Here is a 12676-nt window from a genome sequence, read left to right on the forward strand (position 1 = left end):
TTATAAATACCTGCAGAGCATCCCATAAATCACACATGTTGTCGCAACCAAAAGACAAAACAACAAAATCTTCATCCAGACCACTGGCTCCAAAAACTGGATAAGGATTTTATTGATAATTGTATTACATTTTTCTTTTATACATATTTCATAAATGATACAGGATTTTACATTTGCTTTTTTGCCAACATTACAGCATCATGTCATCTGGAGAGAGAGAGAGAAAAAGAAAGAAAATCAAATAAAATAAGAGGTCAGAATGAAAAACAAGATCCTTTCAATCCGATATTCTGCTTCACTCTTAAAGCATTTTAAACACATAAATGAACACATAAAATATTTCAAATAAACACACATTTAAAATATAGAATAATAATGAGACTTTGGATGGGGGGAAAAAAGGCTGAAGGAGTAAGAAAAAGAACTGGAGGTGTTCCCCGATAAGTTTAAAGCGTATGGCCGACGTCTCGAGCCTCCTTTATAGGCCCACATATTTATCCGCTCTTTGGGGGGGTGTGGACAGTCAGGGTGGTGTTATAAAAGGAAATAAAATGAAGATGGAACTGATTTGGGGGGGGTTGAGCAGTTGGTTGGCTGGGGACTTAAATCACATTTAGCATATCAGACCTTAAAGACGCAGCTCAGTCCACTGCCCTTTATAACTAGGAATCTCTACAAACGACGTTCTTAAATTATCTTTGCACTTATTTTAATAAATCATCTTTATTTTTTACATATTTTCCCATGTAAACATACATTCATGCAACACCCTCTTTAGAATAAGTTTCCCTATATTTGATATATTTTGTTTTGTAAAAATAAAGACAAAAAAAAGGCATTTAACGGTGGATGGGGTGATAAAAAGAAGGAGGAAGTGATGATGGAGAGTTTTTTTTTCTTCTTTACAGCAGAAGGGAGGACTGGACCACAAACAGTCAGATTTCTCAGCACGCCGCCAAGATCTTCAAAGCTCTTTGTGTGTGTCGTAGTTTGTGTGTGTGAGTGTGTGTGTGAAAGCTGACAGATTCAAGAGAAATAAATTTAAAGCTAACGACGGAGGTGGGATGAGGATGGAATTGACTTTCACTAGTATCGACAAGCAGCAATTAAAGGATTCACGGCTACGATGATCTGTTCTCTGGGCTCACGCGCTGAATGGTTTTTAAAGTTCAAAAACTTCAAACCAAATATTTACTTCCAAACATCCGAACTGGACCCTTTCCGAGTGCTTTGTACCATCCTGTCTCGGCCGGTCATGTAATTGCTACATTGTCAACACAGTTTAAATCATTTATTATCCAAAAGGCACCATTTATCTGAAGGACAACCGACACACACATGAACATGAACACACACTGCGCCAAATCCGACCAAATCCTGTTCTGAGATCTGCAAGGCTAGATTCTGATTTATTCCAAAGTCATGCATTTTAATATAAAATCCGCAGTTAAACGTTACGATCTCTTCAGTAGGATTCGGCCAACTGTTTGCACAGAAAAAGCTGGAGACGATCTTGAACTCTGGGCTGGGATGTTGGCCCACCGAGCCTCCCCCCCTCTGCAGAGGTGATCCAATAAGTCAAAAATAACAGGCTCTGAGGGTTTTTTTGTTTGTTTGTTTGGTTCTTTTTTTTGGAAAGATAAATGAGGCGGGAGAACGGGTCACCAGTCGTTACCCTGAACAGCGAGGCTGACAAAGACCCCCCTCCTCCCAAAAAAATAAAAAAAAAACAATAAAAGAATGAACACAAACATCTCTGTAACCACTGATTTAACAAGGATGATGAAACCTCAGCAAGATGCGGCAAAGATAAGTGTCCAATTCAGTACAAAATTGTAATAATTCTTCTACATGTTCACAAATTTCTACTGAGGGCATACCACAGCATGCAGTCTACCCTGCCTTGCCATTGAGGGAGCAGGGGGGGATTGGGGGGCATTACAGCAGCAGTGGGAGGAGAAAACTCTTTATTTCACCAATCCAATCATGTTTTAACCAACCTTTGCATCCATTTGGTTATAGGAGTAAAGCACAGCGTTATTTCACGTTCCTTTGTGTTTTTCAACAAACATTCAGCCATTCTTACCCTGATTTGGCCTCAACATCCCTCCCCCCGTCTGTGTGGGCAAATATATACGGCGATGTGAAGAAGTATTCACCCCCCTGACAGATTTCTTCTGTTTTCGGGTTTTTTGTCACACTTAAATGTTCCAGATCGGCAAACTAATGTTAATATCAGACAAAGATAACCTAAGAGTGATCTCAAGCTCGATCTCAGTGATCTCAAGCTCGAGCTGACTTGGGTTCTGCAGCAGAACGATGATCTGAATTACAGCAGCAACATTCCTTCATGTTAAAGACTCGTGGTCAGTTATCACAAACGCTTGTTTTCAGTTGTTGTCACCACGGTTGGCACAACTTATTATTAGGTTTAGGGGTCAATTACTCTTTCACATAAGGCCAAGCTGGTTTGGACAGCTATTTTCCCCCTTAACAAATGAAATTATGATTTAAAAAGTGCATTTTACAAATACTCAGCTTATCTTTGTCTGATGATTTGAAACTCGTATGTGTGACAAAGCAGCAAAAACAGATAAAAAATTTGTAAGAGGGCGAATACTTTTACACAGCGCTGTAGTGCCAGGTATGAAACTGTTAGTACGAATGGTAACTGCATTCAGTGTAACACTCTGTACCGTTTTGTTATTGAGGGACTTCGTGGCAAAGCGATGCAAATGACTTTCTCGTAAAAATTATATTCGCAAGAGAGCTCCTCCCCCCACTGGCAAAAATAAATAAATAAAAACTAGCCTCTGGTCATCTGTTTATTTGATTGTATACATATATATTCCTATTTTTTTCATAACAAATATACTATGGCTTTCAAAATAAAAAGTGCCAAAATATTTTTTTTGGAATAAAAGAACACACAGTGATGTTGTTGTCGGTAGTAGTACTCTCATACTCGCCGGGTCGCTACAGGACATCAACAGGAAGGAGGAACTGAGGCGTCGTCATTCCTGCTTCCTGCCAGGGAAGATATGCTCCTGACGAAGGTCACACAGGGAGGGACGGCTGTCCGTCACCTGGAGGAGGTGCAGCTCGGGGAGGAGGAGGGGGGAGGCAGCAGAATTCAGCCGCAGGGAAACCAGCGTCTCCCTGATGGTGTGACTGCAGTCTGAACTTTCTTGTAAACTTTTCCCTGGAGCCTGAACAGGCTGAGGATGAGTGTGTGTGTTGACAGTTTCACTGCTAGAGAGTGCGGGGCTAAAGTGACGGCGTGGCTGGGTTCACTGTCCCAATGATAGTCCCTCACACACACACACACACTCAACAAGTCGCTCCTCTGTGTGCTCCCCGTCTTGGAGTGCCTACAAGTGTGATAATTCACATTTATCCCTGCGGTTTCCTGCAGGTTGTCCCTCCAGAGGTTTTTGAGGCATATCCACAGCGCCCAGTTTGATTTTATAACCATCATCATCATCATCCTCTTCATCCTTCGGCTGTGAGAAGTTTTCAGTTCCAGCTTTTCTCACCCTCCTTTTTTCAGCTCTTAGCTGTTTTTCCATCTGAATTCCAACTGGAGGTTTCAGTCGGGAAAGCAAAATGGAAAAAAAATAAAAATAAAACTAAACGAAACAAAACAAAAAAAAATCCACAGTTAAGAAAAGGGATGGGATTTATTGGTAAAAGAGGTAAGGTGTTTTTTTGGGGGGAGGCAGGGGTGTTGGACGGCAGAAGGGAGGAGAGAAAGCGAGTTGTAGGAGCTCAGAGAGGAGGGAGGGAGTCACACTTGCCATCAATTTTTAGTTTCTGTGAGCTGTTGAATTGGGAGCTGAAGCTGGAGCGGGTCTCGAAGGCGCTTCAGGTCCAACTCCACCTGGACAGGGAGGACAATTAAAATATGGCAGGATGAAGCAGGGGGAGCAAATATGGGAGAAATGTAGAGTCCAAGCTCTGAACGCATCACAGAACATCCAGCTATCAAAGCCTCACCTCAGCAATATCGTCCTTCAGCTTGTTGTACTTCTCAACGTCGAAGCGTGTCCTTTTCACCCCCTTGTGGAGGAACAGCAAATACTGTCTGTCTCTTGCGTCAGGATAAACGTACTCCTGCAGGTCAAAGGGGGACAAAGACGGAGCAGTTTGTAACAGAAACCAGTTTATCAGATGTCCTGCTTTCTTGTCCTTGAGCCAAACCACACTGGAATAAAAATCATTCAGTGTCCTTGGAGCGCCTCAGTCATAAAAAACTGAATTCAGCTGCTACAGACAACAACTTCATTGAGAAAAAAGCTACAAATACAGTTTAATTTCTTTACTCTGATCTCTGGTTGTTAAAGGTCCTTTCACACTGTTTCCTGTTTTGTTATGTGAGCTGGCATACACAGAAAAACCTTTCTATAGAGCCAAATGTGAAGAAATAAAGCACATTTTTATGAAATGTCAAGTTCTGTGATGTATATAACAAATGTTTAATGCTGACAATGTGTATCCGTTGTATAAGTATAGGGTTAAAGAAAAGTTACAGCATAATACCATATTAGAATCAAAGACTTTTATTGTGAAGGATGAAGAAAGTTGTGTCAGTAAATCCCTCTGTTGCCTTAAAACTGTTGCCAGAGTAAATAGCATGTTACATTGCAGTATAAATGCACCCGTAAGCCTCGGGTACAATTGGCATTTGATCCGTAGAGCAGCCGCCTCCAGCCTTTTTACCATCACAGACCGGTTTCACACAGGCCAACTTTCCCACGGACTCGTTGGAGGAAAAGAAGTTCTCCAGGGACGTTTGTTTTTTTTTTACTTGTTTGCGCTAGGGTTAGCTTGTAAGTTTGCTAGTATGTGAAAAATAAATGACTGAGTCAAGCAGAAGAAAGAGACTCAAACCAAACTGTACGCACACACTCCTGAGTCTTACCTGACGCGTGAGGACGAAGTAGGCATACATGGCCATAGCTGTGCCATAAGTGATGAAGTAAGTGACCGGCTCCATGATATCCCAGGAGTACTCCCACCAGGTCAGCCTGGCCAGGATGCCAAACTGGGTGGCCATGTATGCCATGCCTCCCCACAGCACCCAGGTGGTACGCCGCTCTGCCTTCCTGCTCAGCTCCTCCTTCACCTGCACAAATCAGGATGAGCAGATTTGCTGTGGTCACAGAAATTACTCTAACTTGCTTATGAACGCAGCTGAAAATGTCTGGCAAGATCTGTAAATCAATGAGATCCTTCTATTAATAAAACCTTGCAGCAATTTCTGCAATTACACCAAAATAAAATATTCAAAAGGCTTATTGGACCTTCTCTAGAGGGCGGAGCTGAGAGTTGAGATCCTCCAGCCGTCCGATCAGCTCCCGCTCTTTGCTGAGCTGGTGCTCCTCGATGCGCAGCGTGGTGTACAGCTGCTGCACTAGAAATTTGACGTCATTTAACCTTTCGGCCTCCTCGTGGGGCAGGATATCTGTGCAAACAGATAAACAGGCCTGAATGCAGTCTTTACTCTGACGGTGACAAAGAGGGAGTGTCTCGGATCAAACAGCGTGAACTTGGTTCCTTCCATCACTGGTGCTCACCTCTCCTCGGTGGCCGCACGAGGTGTGTGGTGTCGTTGATGACAAGCTTGAAATCATCCAGCAGCAGGATGTCTATGCCCGTGGAGGAGGCAATCCTTGCTCCGTCTGAAGAGAGAAACAAATGAAAAGGAAGGCAGGAGGTGAAATGTAGCGCTGATGAGTTTCCACTTTAAATTCTCTTCACCTCTCATGATAATCAGGCTTGTTGGGTCTGACTATCAGGAGGTATCGGCCGACACATTTACTCACTGGCAGAGGAAAGTGATCTGCATGGCTTAGTATAAATACGGTCGTGTGCGTACCCATGGAGTAGATGGCTACCCGGTCGATGCCTCTGTCCTCAGCCTGGAGCTGCTGCAGGAAGACTCCCACGCAGTCGCTGAGAGGCTTGAGGGTGAACTGGCAGCGCTCTCGCCTGGACGGCAAACTGACGGAGATCACAGGCAGCCCGTTCTGATACACCACCGTCACCTCTGAGAGGGTCACCGGGAGGAGAAGGACAATCAAAATATTCCACATGTCTGAATAACTTCGGTCTAAAACTTTCAAAGGAATCTTTAAACTATAAAGTGTCGATGTTTTCAGATAAACATGAGAATTAAAATATTTACAATAGAAGCAGAAATACACTACGGGCTGCCATTTTGCCAAAACAAATCCTCTTCAGAGGTATCCTCAGAATTAATACAGTGTTAATTAATTCCCAGTCCTTTCCTGAGAGAACTGCAGCTGGTTGTTTGATGCCAACTATTGATATTTGTCATTTCCACACACAGAACAAACAGGCCTCTAAATGAGACTGACAATCAAAATGACATTCTGGGAACAATCACAATTTATTAATTCCATAAAAGATTATCATAGCAGTAAAAGCAAAAGGGGAGAAATTAATCAGCACACAGAGGACTAACAGAATGCACCCTCAACACTATTATGAAGTTCATTATTTAGATTTTGTGTGCTTTTAGTGCCAGCTCCACATGCAGAGTTTTACCACCGCCATAGAAAATGGTTATTTTTGTGTCCAACAGTCCCCCAGAGACGCTTTCTTGCATGCTAAAAAGCTCTGTAATACAGCTCTATTGGTCCAGAACCAAACTATATTTATAAAGAGCCCGCACAGCTTATAGTATTATCATGCTGAATGGGCTCCAATGACAGAGCCATGAATCAGAGGACCGGGAGCCCGTTGAGGAGATGGTCTAAGCTGCCTTGTTGCTGCTGTGTCTAAAACCTCAGAGGCTCTGCAGTGAATCAGCAGATCTTTGGCTGAACTCGCACAGAGAGCTGCAGGAACATCAGCTGGCAGCTTCTTTTCATCGGATTCTGGGTTCAAAAGCAAAGAGGTATAGATTTTCCAATTCACAGCCATTTTTTTCCTTTATTTCAGTGGCACCTTGAAACCTTTGCCCTAAGTAGATGAGTTGCTTTTCTCTTGCGCCCATTCTGCTTCTCCTCTATTATCCTGCCATCACAGACACGCGGAGGATTTTCAGCCTGTCTCTGTTACGGTCCAACAGCTATTAGAGCTCACTTCCAAATCAAATCATCCTTGTCTGAAATGCTGCCGTCTCAGTCTCTCGGCTAACCGGCCTTTCTCTTCCTTTCCATCATTCACACTCCCCGTCACAGACAAAGAGATGCCAGGGACAAATTTTATATTAATGACCACCTGGCTGTGAGCTCCAAATGAGCCTCAGCTGTCAGATAAATGCATAATTCCTCTTTGAAGCAAATTTCACTTTCAGACAGGAAACAAAAGCAGGTACAGAAACAGGAAGTTTATATCGAAATGGAAATCCCTCACATAGTCAAAAACAAACTGCTATGATGGATATACAGAAGGAGCAGGGCTTACCTTCAGGAGCAGTGGAGGAACACAACAGTCTCTGGCCATGCCACGAGGGAGCGCCGCTCCAAACCTGCACACAGGAGGATACCGTGTCTTGAGACTCTAACCATGAACACCACAAGATCAGAGACGAGGAGGCGGCCCTGGCAAAGTTCAGACCGCTACAGGAACTTTGTTCAGAGAGAATATGGAAACAGCTCTTGCTTTGGCTACACAGGAATCAGATCAGCCCTCCACGGACGAAACAGGGTCACAGATAATAAGGCTGAAATAAAGCTCCACATATTTCATTTCAGTTACTCCAGAATGTTGACACAGAATCCACCACAAAGACAAAAACCATGACGCAGACTGAATAACAAAGATGCATTTAACAACATTTTTTCTGTTTAGTTTGTTTTTGTTGCAAAATATTAACTAGTAAAAAAATATTTCTAGTATGATGGGAATGCTCAAATAACACTGCACAAGTTTCACATTCCACAGCTTGTCACATGTTGGGATGAGCCTTGGGCGAAAGATGACTGTCACAACTCCTAATGTTTGAAGAGAGCAAATGGAAGGAAGATGACACATGAGAAATCAAATAACATCTATTATTCCTTTATTTGCTGCACATCTTCACCACAAGGCTTTCAAAGTGACGTGTCTGCATGGCACAAAGCTCCCAGCAGGCCTCTGTCACCGGCTCATGCATTCTGTGTACAATAACAGTACAACAGTAGAGTAATTGTGTTGTAATATCAGATTTATGATATGCCTGTGCTGCCTGGCTGAGGAGAACCGCAGCGGCTGACACTCAAAGCTCTCACAGGTTTATCTTTATGACCACAACGGGGAAAACACCTCAGAAGAGGGTGGCGTGTTCGTGTGCGCTCATTTATCTGCTCGTGCTCTCAAGGCAAAACAGCAGCTGGAGAGAAACCCTGCAGTGGGACAACTTGTAATCCCAGCATCAAACGGAAACATGCAGAGCCTTATGAGAGCATTCACCCCCTCTGGCATTTTACCTATTCGGCTGCATTACAATCAGATATATAAAATGCAATTTTGTGAGAATTGCATCATTTGATAAACGTTATGACTGCGTACTACTTTGCAGGTGCAGAATAATTTAATTGTGAATGATAGAGAAAGGAAGTATTTACCCATTTCAGTTTATTATGCATAGAGCTCTCTATTGCAACAATAACAACTCCAACGCTTCAAGTGTCTTTAAATACATCTTCACTGCATTTCATGTTCAGGGCAGAACCCATTCAGGTTCTTTAAACTGGATGGGTTCTGTTGATGATCAGCAGTCTTCACCAGATTTAAATCTGAGCTTTGACTAAACCAATAAAACACATTTAGATGCACCCCGTAAATCACTTAAGTGTTTATTTTGTGGTATACAGCTGTCCGCCATCCAAGACTCAAACGTCTGCATACAGCAGCTGTTTCACCTCCTTCAGCTCCACTGAAGATGCCAAAAGGTGGACATGATATTGTCGCTAAATTATGGCTTTTTCAAGACAAATGCCAAATGAAAAGATGGACCCTCACCTGAACATTGGGCACTCTTTTCAACCTCAAGCTGCTAGCTGTTCAGTTAGCAACTGGGAATGATGCATGCAGCTAAATGGAGTAAAACTGGAAAGGCTAAGAGGATGTTAGCTGCAGAAAACCACTAAAATGCAGGAAGTCCTCTAAGGACAACAAACATGAATGCTTTTGAAGAAACAAGGATAAACTTAAAAAAGACAAAAATGACTAGAAGGACAGAGTGAATGGATTTTGTTATTAAATGAACAGCTGTGGCGATTTAAACGGTTTATATTTGGGGTCATTTTGCTGCAGTGGTTTACAATAGATGCTGGTTAAAGGAGTATCTCACTACGCTGTGACTGTTGGAGACTAGTTGGTGACTCAAACTTGACCTAATATTGCAAAAATATACACAAATTTTCAGCTGCAGTCTCACTCAATTCTGAGTGTTTGTGACTAAGTGACCAGCAAGCCGTGCAGCTGAATTCTGAGTAATAGTCATGGCATTTTGAGTGTGTATGCCTTAAAAAAAACCTCTATTCTAGGCCATGTACATCATGTCATTGCTCAACTACACCAACAACATACCTGCGTTGGCCTGCTTTGTGCTCACAAACATTTATGATTTAATCCACCAGAGTACACTTTTGAACTGAAGGTAGGACCAGTTTTTAAAACATTAATATTTATCATTGCCTCGTGTTTTAGACCTGGACAGGTTTTCTGTTAGAGGAGAGCTCTTGCTCTCTTAAACGGGACGGAGACGCCTGGAACAAAATCTTTATCATTTTTTGCTCTGGTCACTTTGGGCCCAAACTCTCCAGTTCCCCAACCTGCCTGCTGTGGCTTTCTTTCTACATGCCTTGGGGTCCAAAGTGACCCAGAGCCCTTTTACTACAGCGTTGAAGCCTATTTCACTAACCAATTTGTTCTCATTTAGTTCATATACACAAACACAGATTGGGTTCACTTTGTTATGCAGCGCCTTGTCTTGTGCCTCATGTGTCTTGATTTGGTCTGCTATGCTCGTGTAACTGATGAGAGTGTGACATGTTTAAAGAAGTGAAATTTAAACTGGTCTTTTTGAGTGCAATTGTGTTGTGAGATGTCTGTACAGGAAAAAAAAAGTCTGTGGTGTGGTGTCAGTCCATATCTATTTGTGGGCATTGCCTTAGAGCTTAAAAAGCCAGCCTCTGCAGCTGCAAGCGGTTTTATATACTGTGTGTGTATGAGTGTGTGTGTGTGTGTGCATTTGTGGGTAGAGAAGGCCCAGTTGTAATAGGCACACTATGCCACTGAAGAATAAAAAGAACATTAAAGAAAACTACAATCCTATTTGCACAGGATAGGGAAGAACGAGTTCATAAAACTTGAGAACATTGTGAACAAAAAGTTCCCCACTCTGTCTCCGACGCAGGACTGCTGCTGTGTGTTTATATTTTAAATAAGATTACCAATCGCTGTCCCTCGGTACCAAGTAGAGTCCAAACAGTGATTAGGCTGCTGATCGGGTGACATGCTGAGAAAGAGCTTTCAGCTTGTCTGAAATAACTGCACAGTCTGCAGAGAGCTGTCCAGCACTGCTTTTCTCATTCATTAACTTCTGATGTTTGAAGCCAGGAGGGACGGGGAGGGGGGGAATAAAAATACCCATTATTGTAACACCCAGAACTTCATCATTTCATCACCCACTTACACAAACCTGACACTGCACAGCATTAGAAACATATGCAAATGCAGCCCTGGCACGTGTGCACGTCGATCTGTGGAGTGACATGTTCGTGTGAACGCGGCTCTGTGCGGGCACAGGTGGCATGCATGCATATATGTGTGGCCCCCCCATCTGCTTGCCAGCCTGTTTGTCAGCAGTAGTTGGAGAGGGATTGAGCAGAGCCTCCAGCTCCTCCCCTCCCTCGGCTGCCAGCTACCGAAACACCGCCTGAAATATTTAACAGCGAAGCAGCAGTCAATAGCACAGCAACCTTGGAATCAATGTCACGCTGCTAAGAGGGAGAGAAGAAACAAAGAAACAAGCTTCGGAGATGGACAGATGGATGCTGGAAGAGAGAAGGGGGCGTGGAAGGATGGGAGACAGAGGAGGAGAGGAGAGGATAAATGGGGGCGCAGCAGGGGAGCGATGGAGATAAATGACGGCTGGAGTAAAACACTGGGAGTCATGACTGCGCCTGCGCTTCAAACCATGTGCTGCATATACTGTACCCTGCAGCAGACAATCCCTTATTCTGAAACGTGACTCGACTGTGTGTGTGTGTGTGTGTGTGTGGGACTGACATGGCAGCAAGTATAACAGAGGGGTAAGTGGGATATGGAGGCAGGATGACAGAAAAAAAAAAGAGTAGAAGATGAAACTAGAACACTATGAGAAAGAGAGAGAGGAGGGGGGGGGAGAGGGGAGACTGCTGATCACTGCAGTAAAGGAATCCCTCGTCTTCAAAGGGGGGTTGCCCCTCGAATTCACCCTCCCTCCTCGCATCTCCATCCAACTCACACTGAATCCTGATGTTCCGGTTTCTGCTCTTCTATCAAGTATCATCTGCATTGCGCTTTAATATCCTTTGTTTCATTCACTCCCCTGTGTGCATTTCACTTGAACTTAGACAAACAAAACAAAACATGAATTTAAAATATTTATTTCATCCCAGTAGAAACCCACTAGAATAGAAACAACAACACTCCGTGAAAGAAATTCCGATTGTTCGCAAAAATACGTTTTCATAGCAATGAAGGCCGTCCTGCCGAGCTCTCCGGTTACGCAGTAACGCGTACTAAAAGACATGGTAAAGATCTGCAGTGAAGATCAATCCCTCTCATACAGTACAACGTGCCATCTCACTGTAGACACTGCAGGACAAGTACTGACACAATCTTACAGAGGGAAACAGGTGCAGCTTTGCATATTAACAAGGCCTCCCCTGCTGCATGTGCAAGCATTTTTATTTGTTGTGTCAAGTTCCAGCTACATAATAATATTCTTGTTTTCATTTAAGCCTGGATTATGTATGTGGAGAAATTTGCCAGATTTATTATTCTCTCCCCCCGCCTCCTTTCCTCCTCCTCTTCCTCCTGCTTCTTCCCTGGCACAGACTCATTTAAAAACCTGTTAGCAGAGCTGCTCCGAGGGTGGGTTGCAACCACTGCCATCATAGTTCAGCAAAGAAAATGAACAGATGCTGTTATCTGAAAGACACAGTTCAGATGTGTTGAAGTGTGGTTCAGTGGAAAGGTAGTGAACAATTAATATCTCACCTGTTGTGGACAGCTCTTTGAACAACCTCAGACTGGAAAAAGATTATTTCTAACTGGACTGACAAGCTAATGGCTAGTCTTAGATGGGCTAGGACTACAACGCTGCCTGATATTTTTAATTTTATCTATTTAACTTAATTCACCAAGGAAAGCAAAAGTATCTCAAATATTATGTTGGGTTTATTCTTATTTTTCAGGTTCTGCCAGGATTTTTGTTAATTTTGTCACATGGGCTATGACTTTTGGTGGCAGTACATTGAACATCATTGATCAAATTTGCAAAAGTCTGCAAAACATTTCTCCATAGAAAACAAGAGGATTTTGGCGAAACAAATGAGAAAACTCAGCCCTCTTTGGAGTCCTTTACTTCAAGCATACTTTACAGTAAAAACATCATTCAATCTTTTAACGGGTCACAGAAAGTTACACAATCGCAGTTTAAGTTTAACAATTT

General features: G+C 42.9%; 1 protein-coding gene across 3 annotated transcripts in view; it reads right to left on the reverse strand.

The window, feature by feature from the left end:
* Window positions 1-70: 70 nt before the first annotated feature.
* mcu (mitochondrial calcium uniporter) overlaps window positions 71-12676 on the reverse strand; it is a 54188-nt gene continuing 41582 nt past the window's right edge. For 2 of the 3 annotated variants that reach the window (XM_017412827.3, XM_017412828.3), the window contains exons 3-9: window positions 7435-7498; window positions 5879-6049; window positions 5577-5681; window positions 5304-5464; window positions 4922-5125; window positions 3997-4113; window positions 82-3880 (exon numbers count right to left, since the gene is read on the reverse strand). In XM_017412827.3, coding sequence (XP_017268316.1) covers window positions 3800-3880; window positions 3997-4113; window positions 4922-5125; window positions 5304-5464; window positions 5577-5681; window positions 5879-6049; window positions 7435-7498 — 903 coding nt within the window. In that variant the 3' untranslated portion in view covers window positions 82-3799. Of the gene's footprint in view, window positions 3881-3996; window positions 4114-4921; window positions 5126-5303; window positions 5465-5576; window positions 5682-5878; window positions 6050-7434; window positions 7499-12676 lie in introns of all 3 variants that reach the window. The other variant, XM_025005197.2, reaches the window with a different exon arrangement.

This window comes from Kryptolebias marmoratus, linkage group LG22, assembly GCF_001649575.2.
Source record: "Kryptolebias marmoratus isolate JLee-2015 linkage group LG22, ASM164957v2, whole genome shotgun sequence".
Classification (NCBI taxonomy): domain Eukaryota; kingdom Metazoa; phylum Chordata; class Actinopteri; order Cyprinodontiformes; family Rivulidae; genus Kryptolebias; species Kryptolebias marmoratus.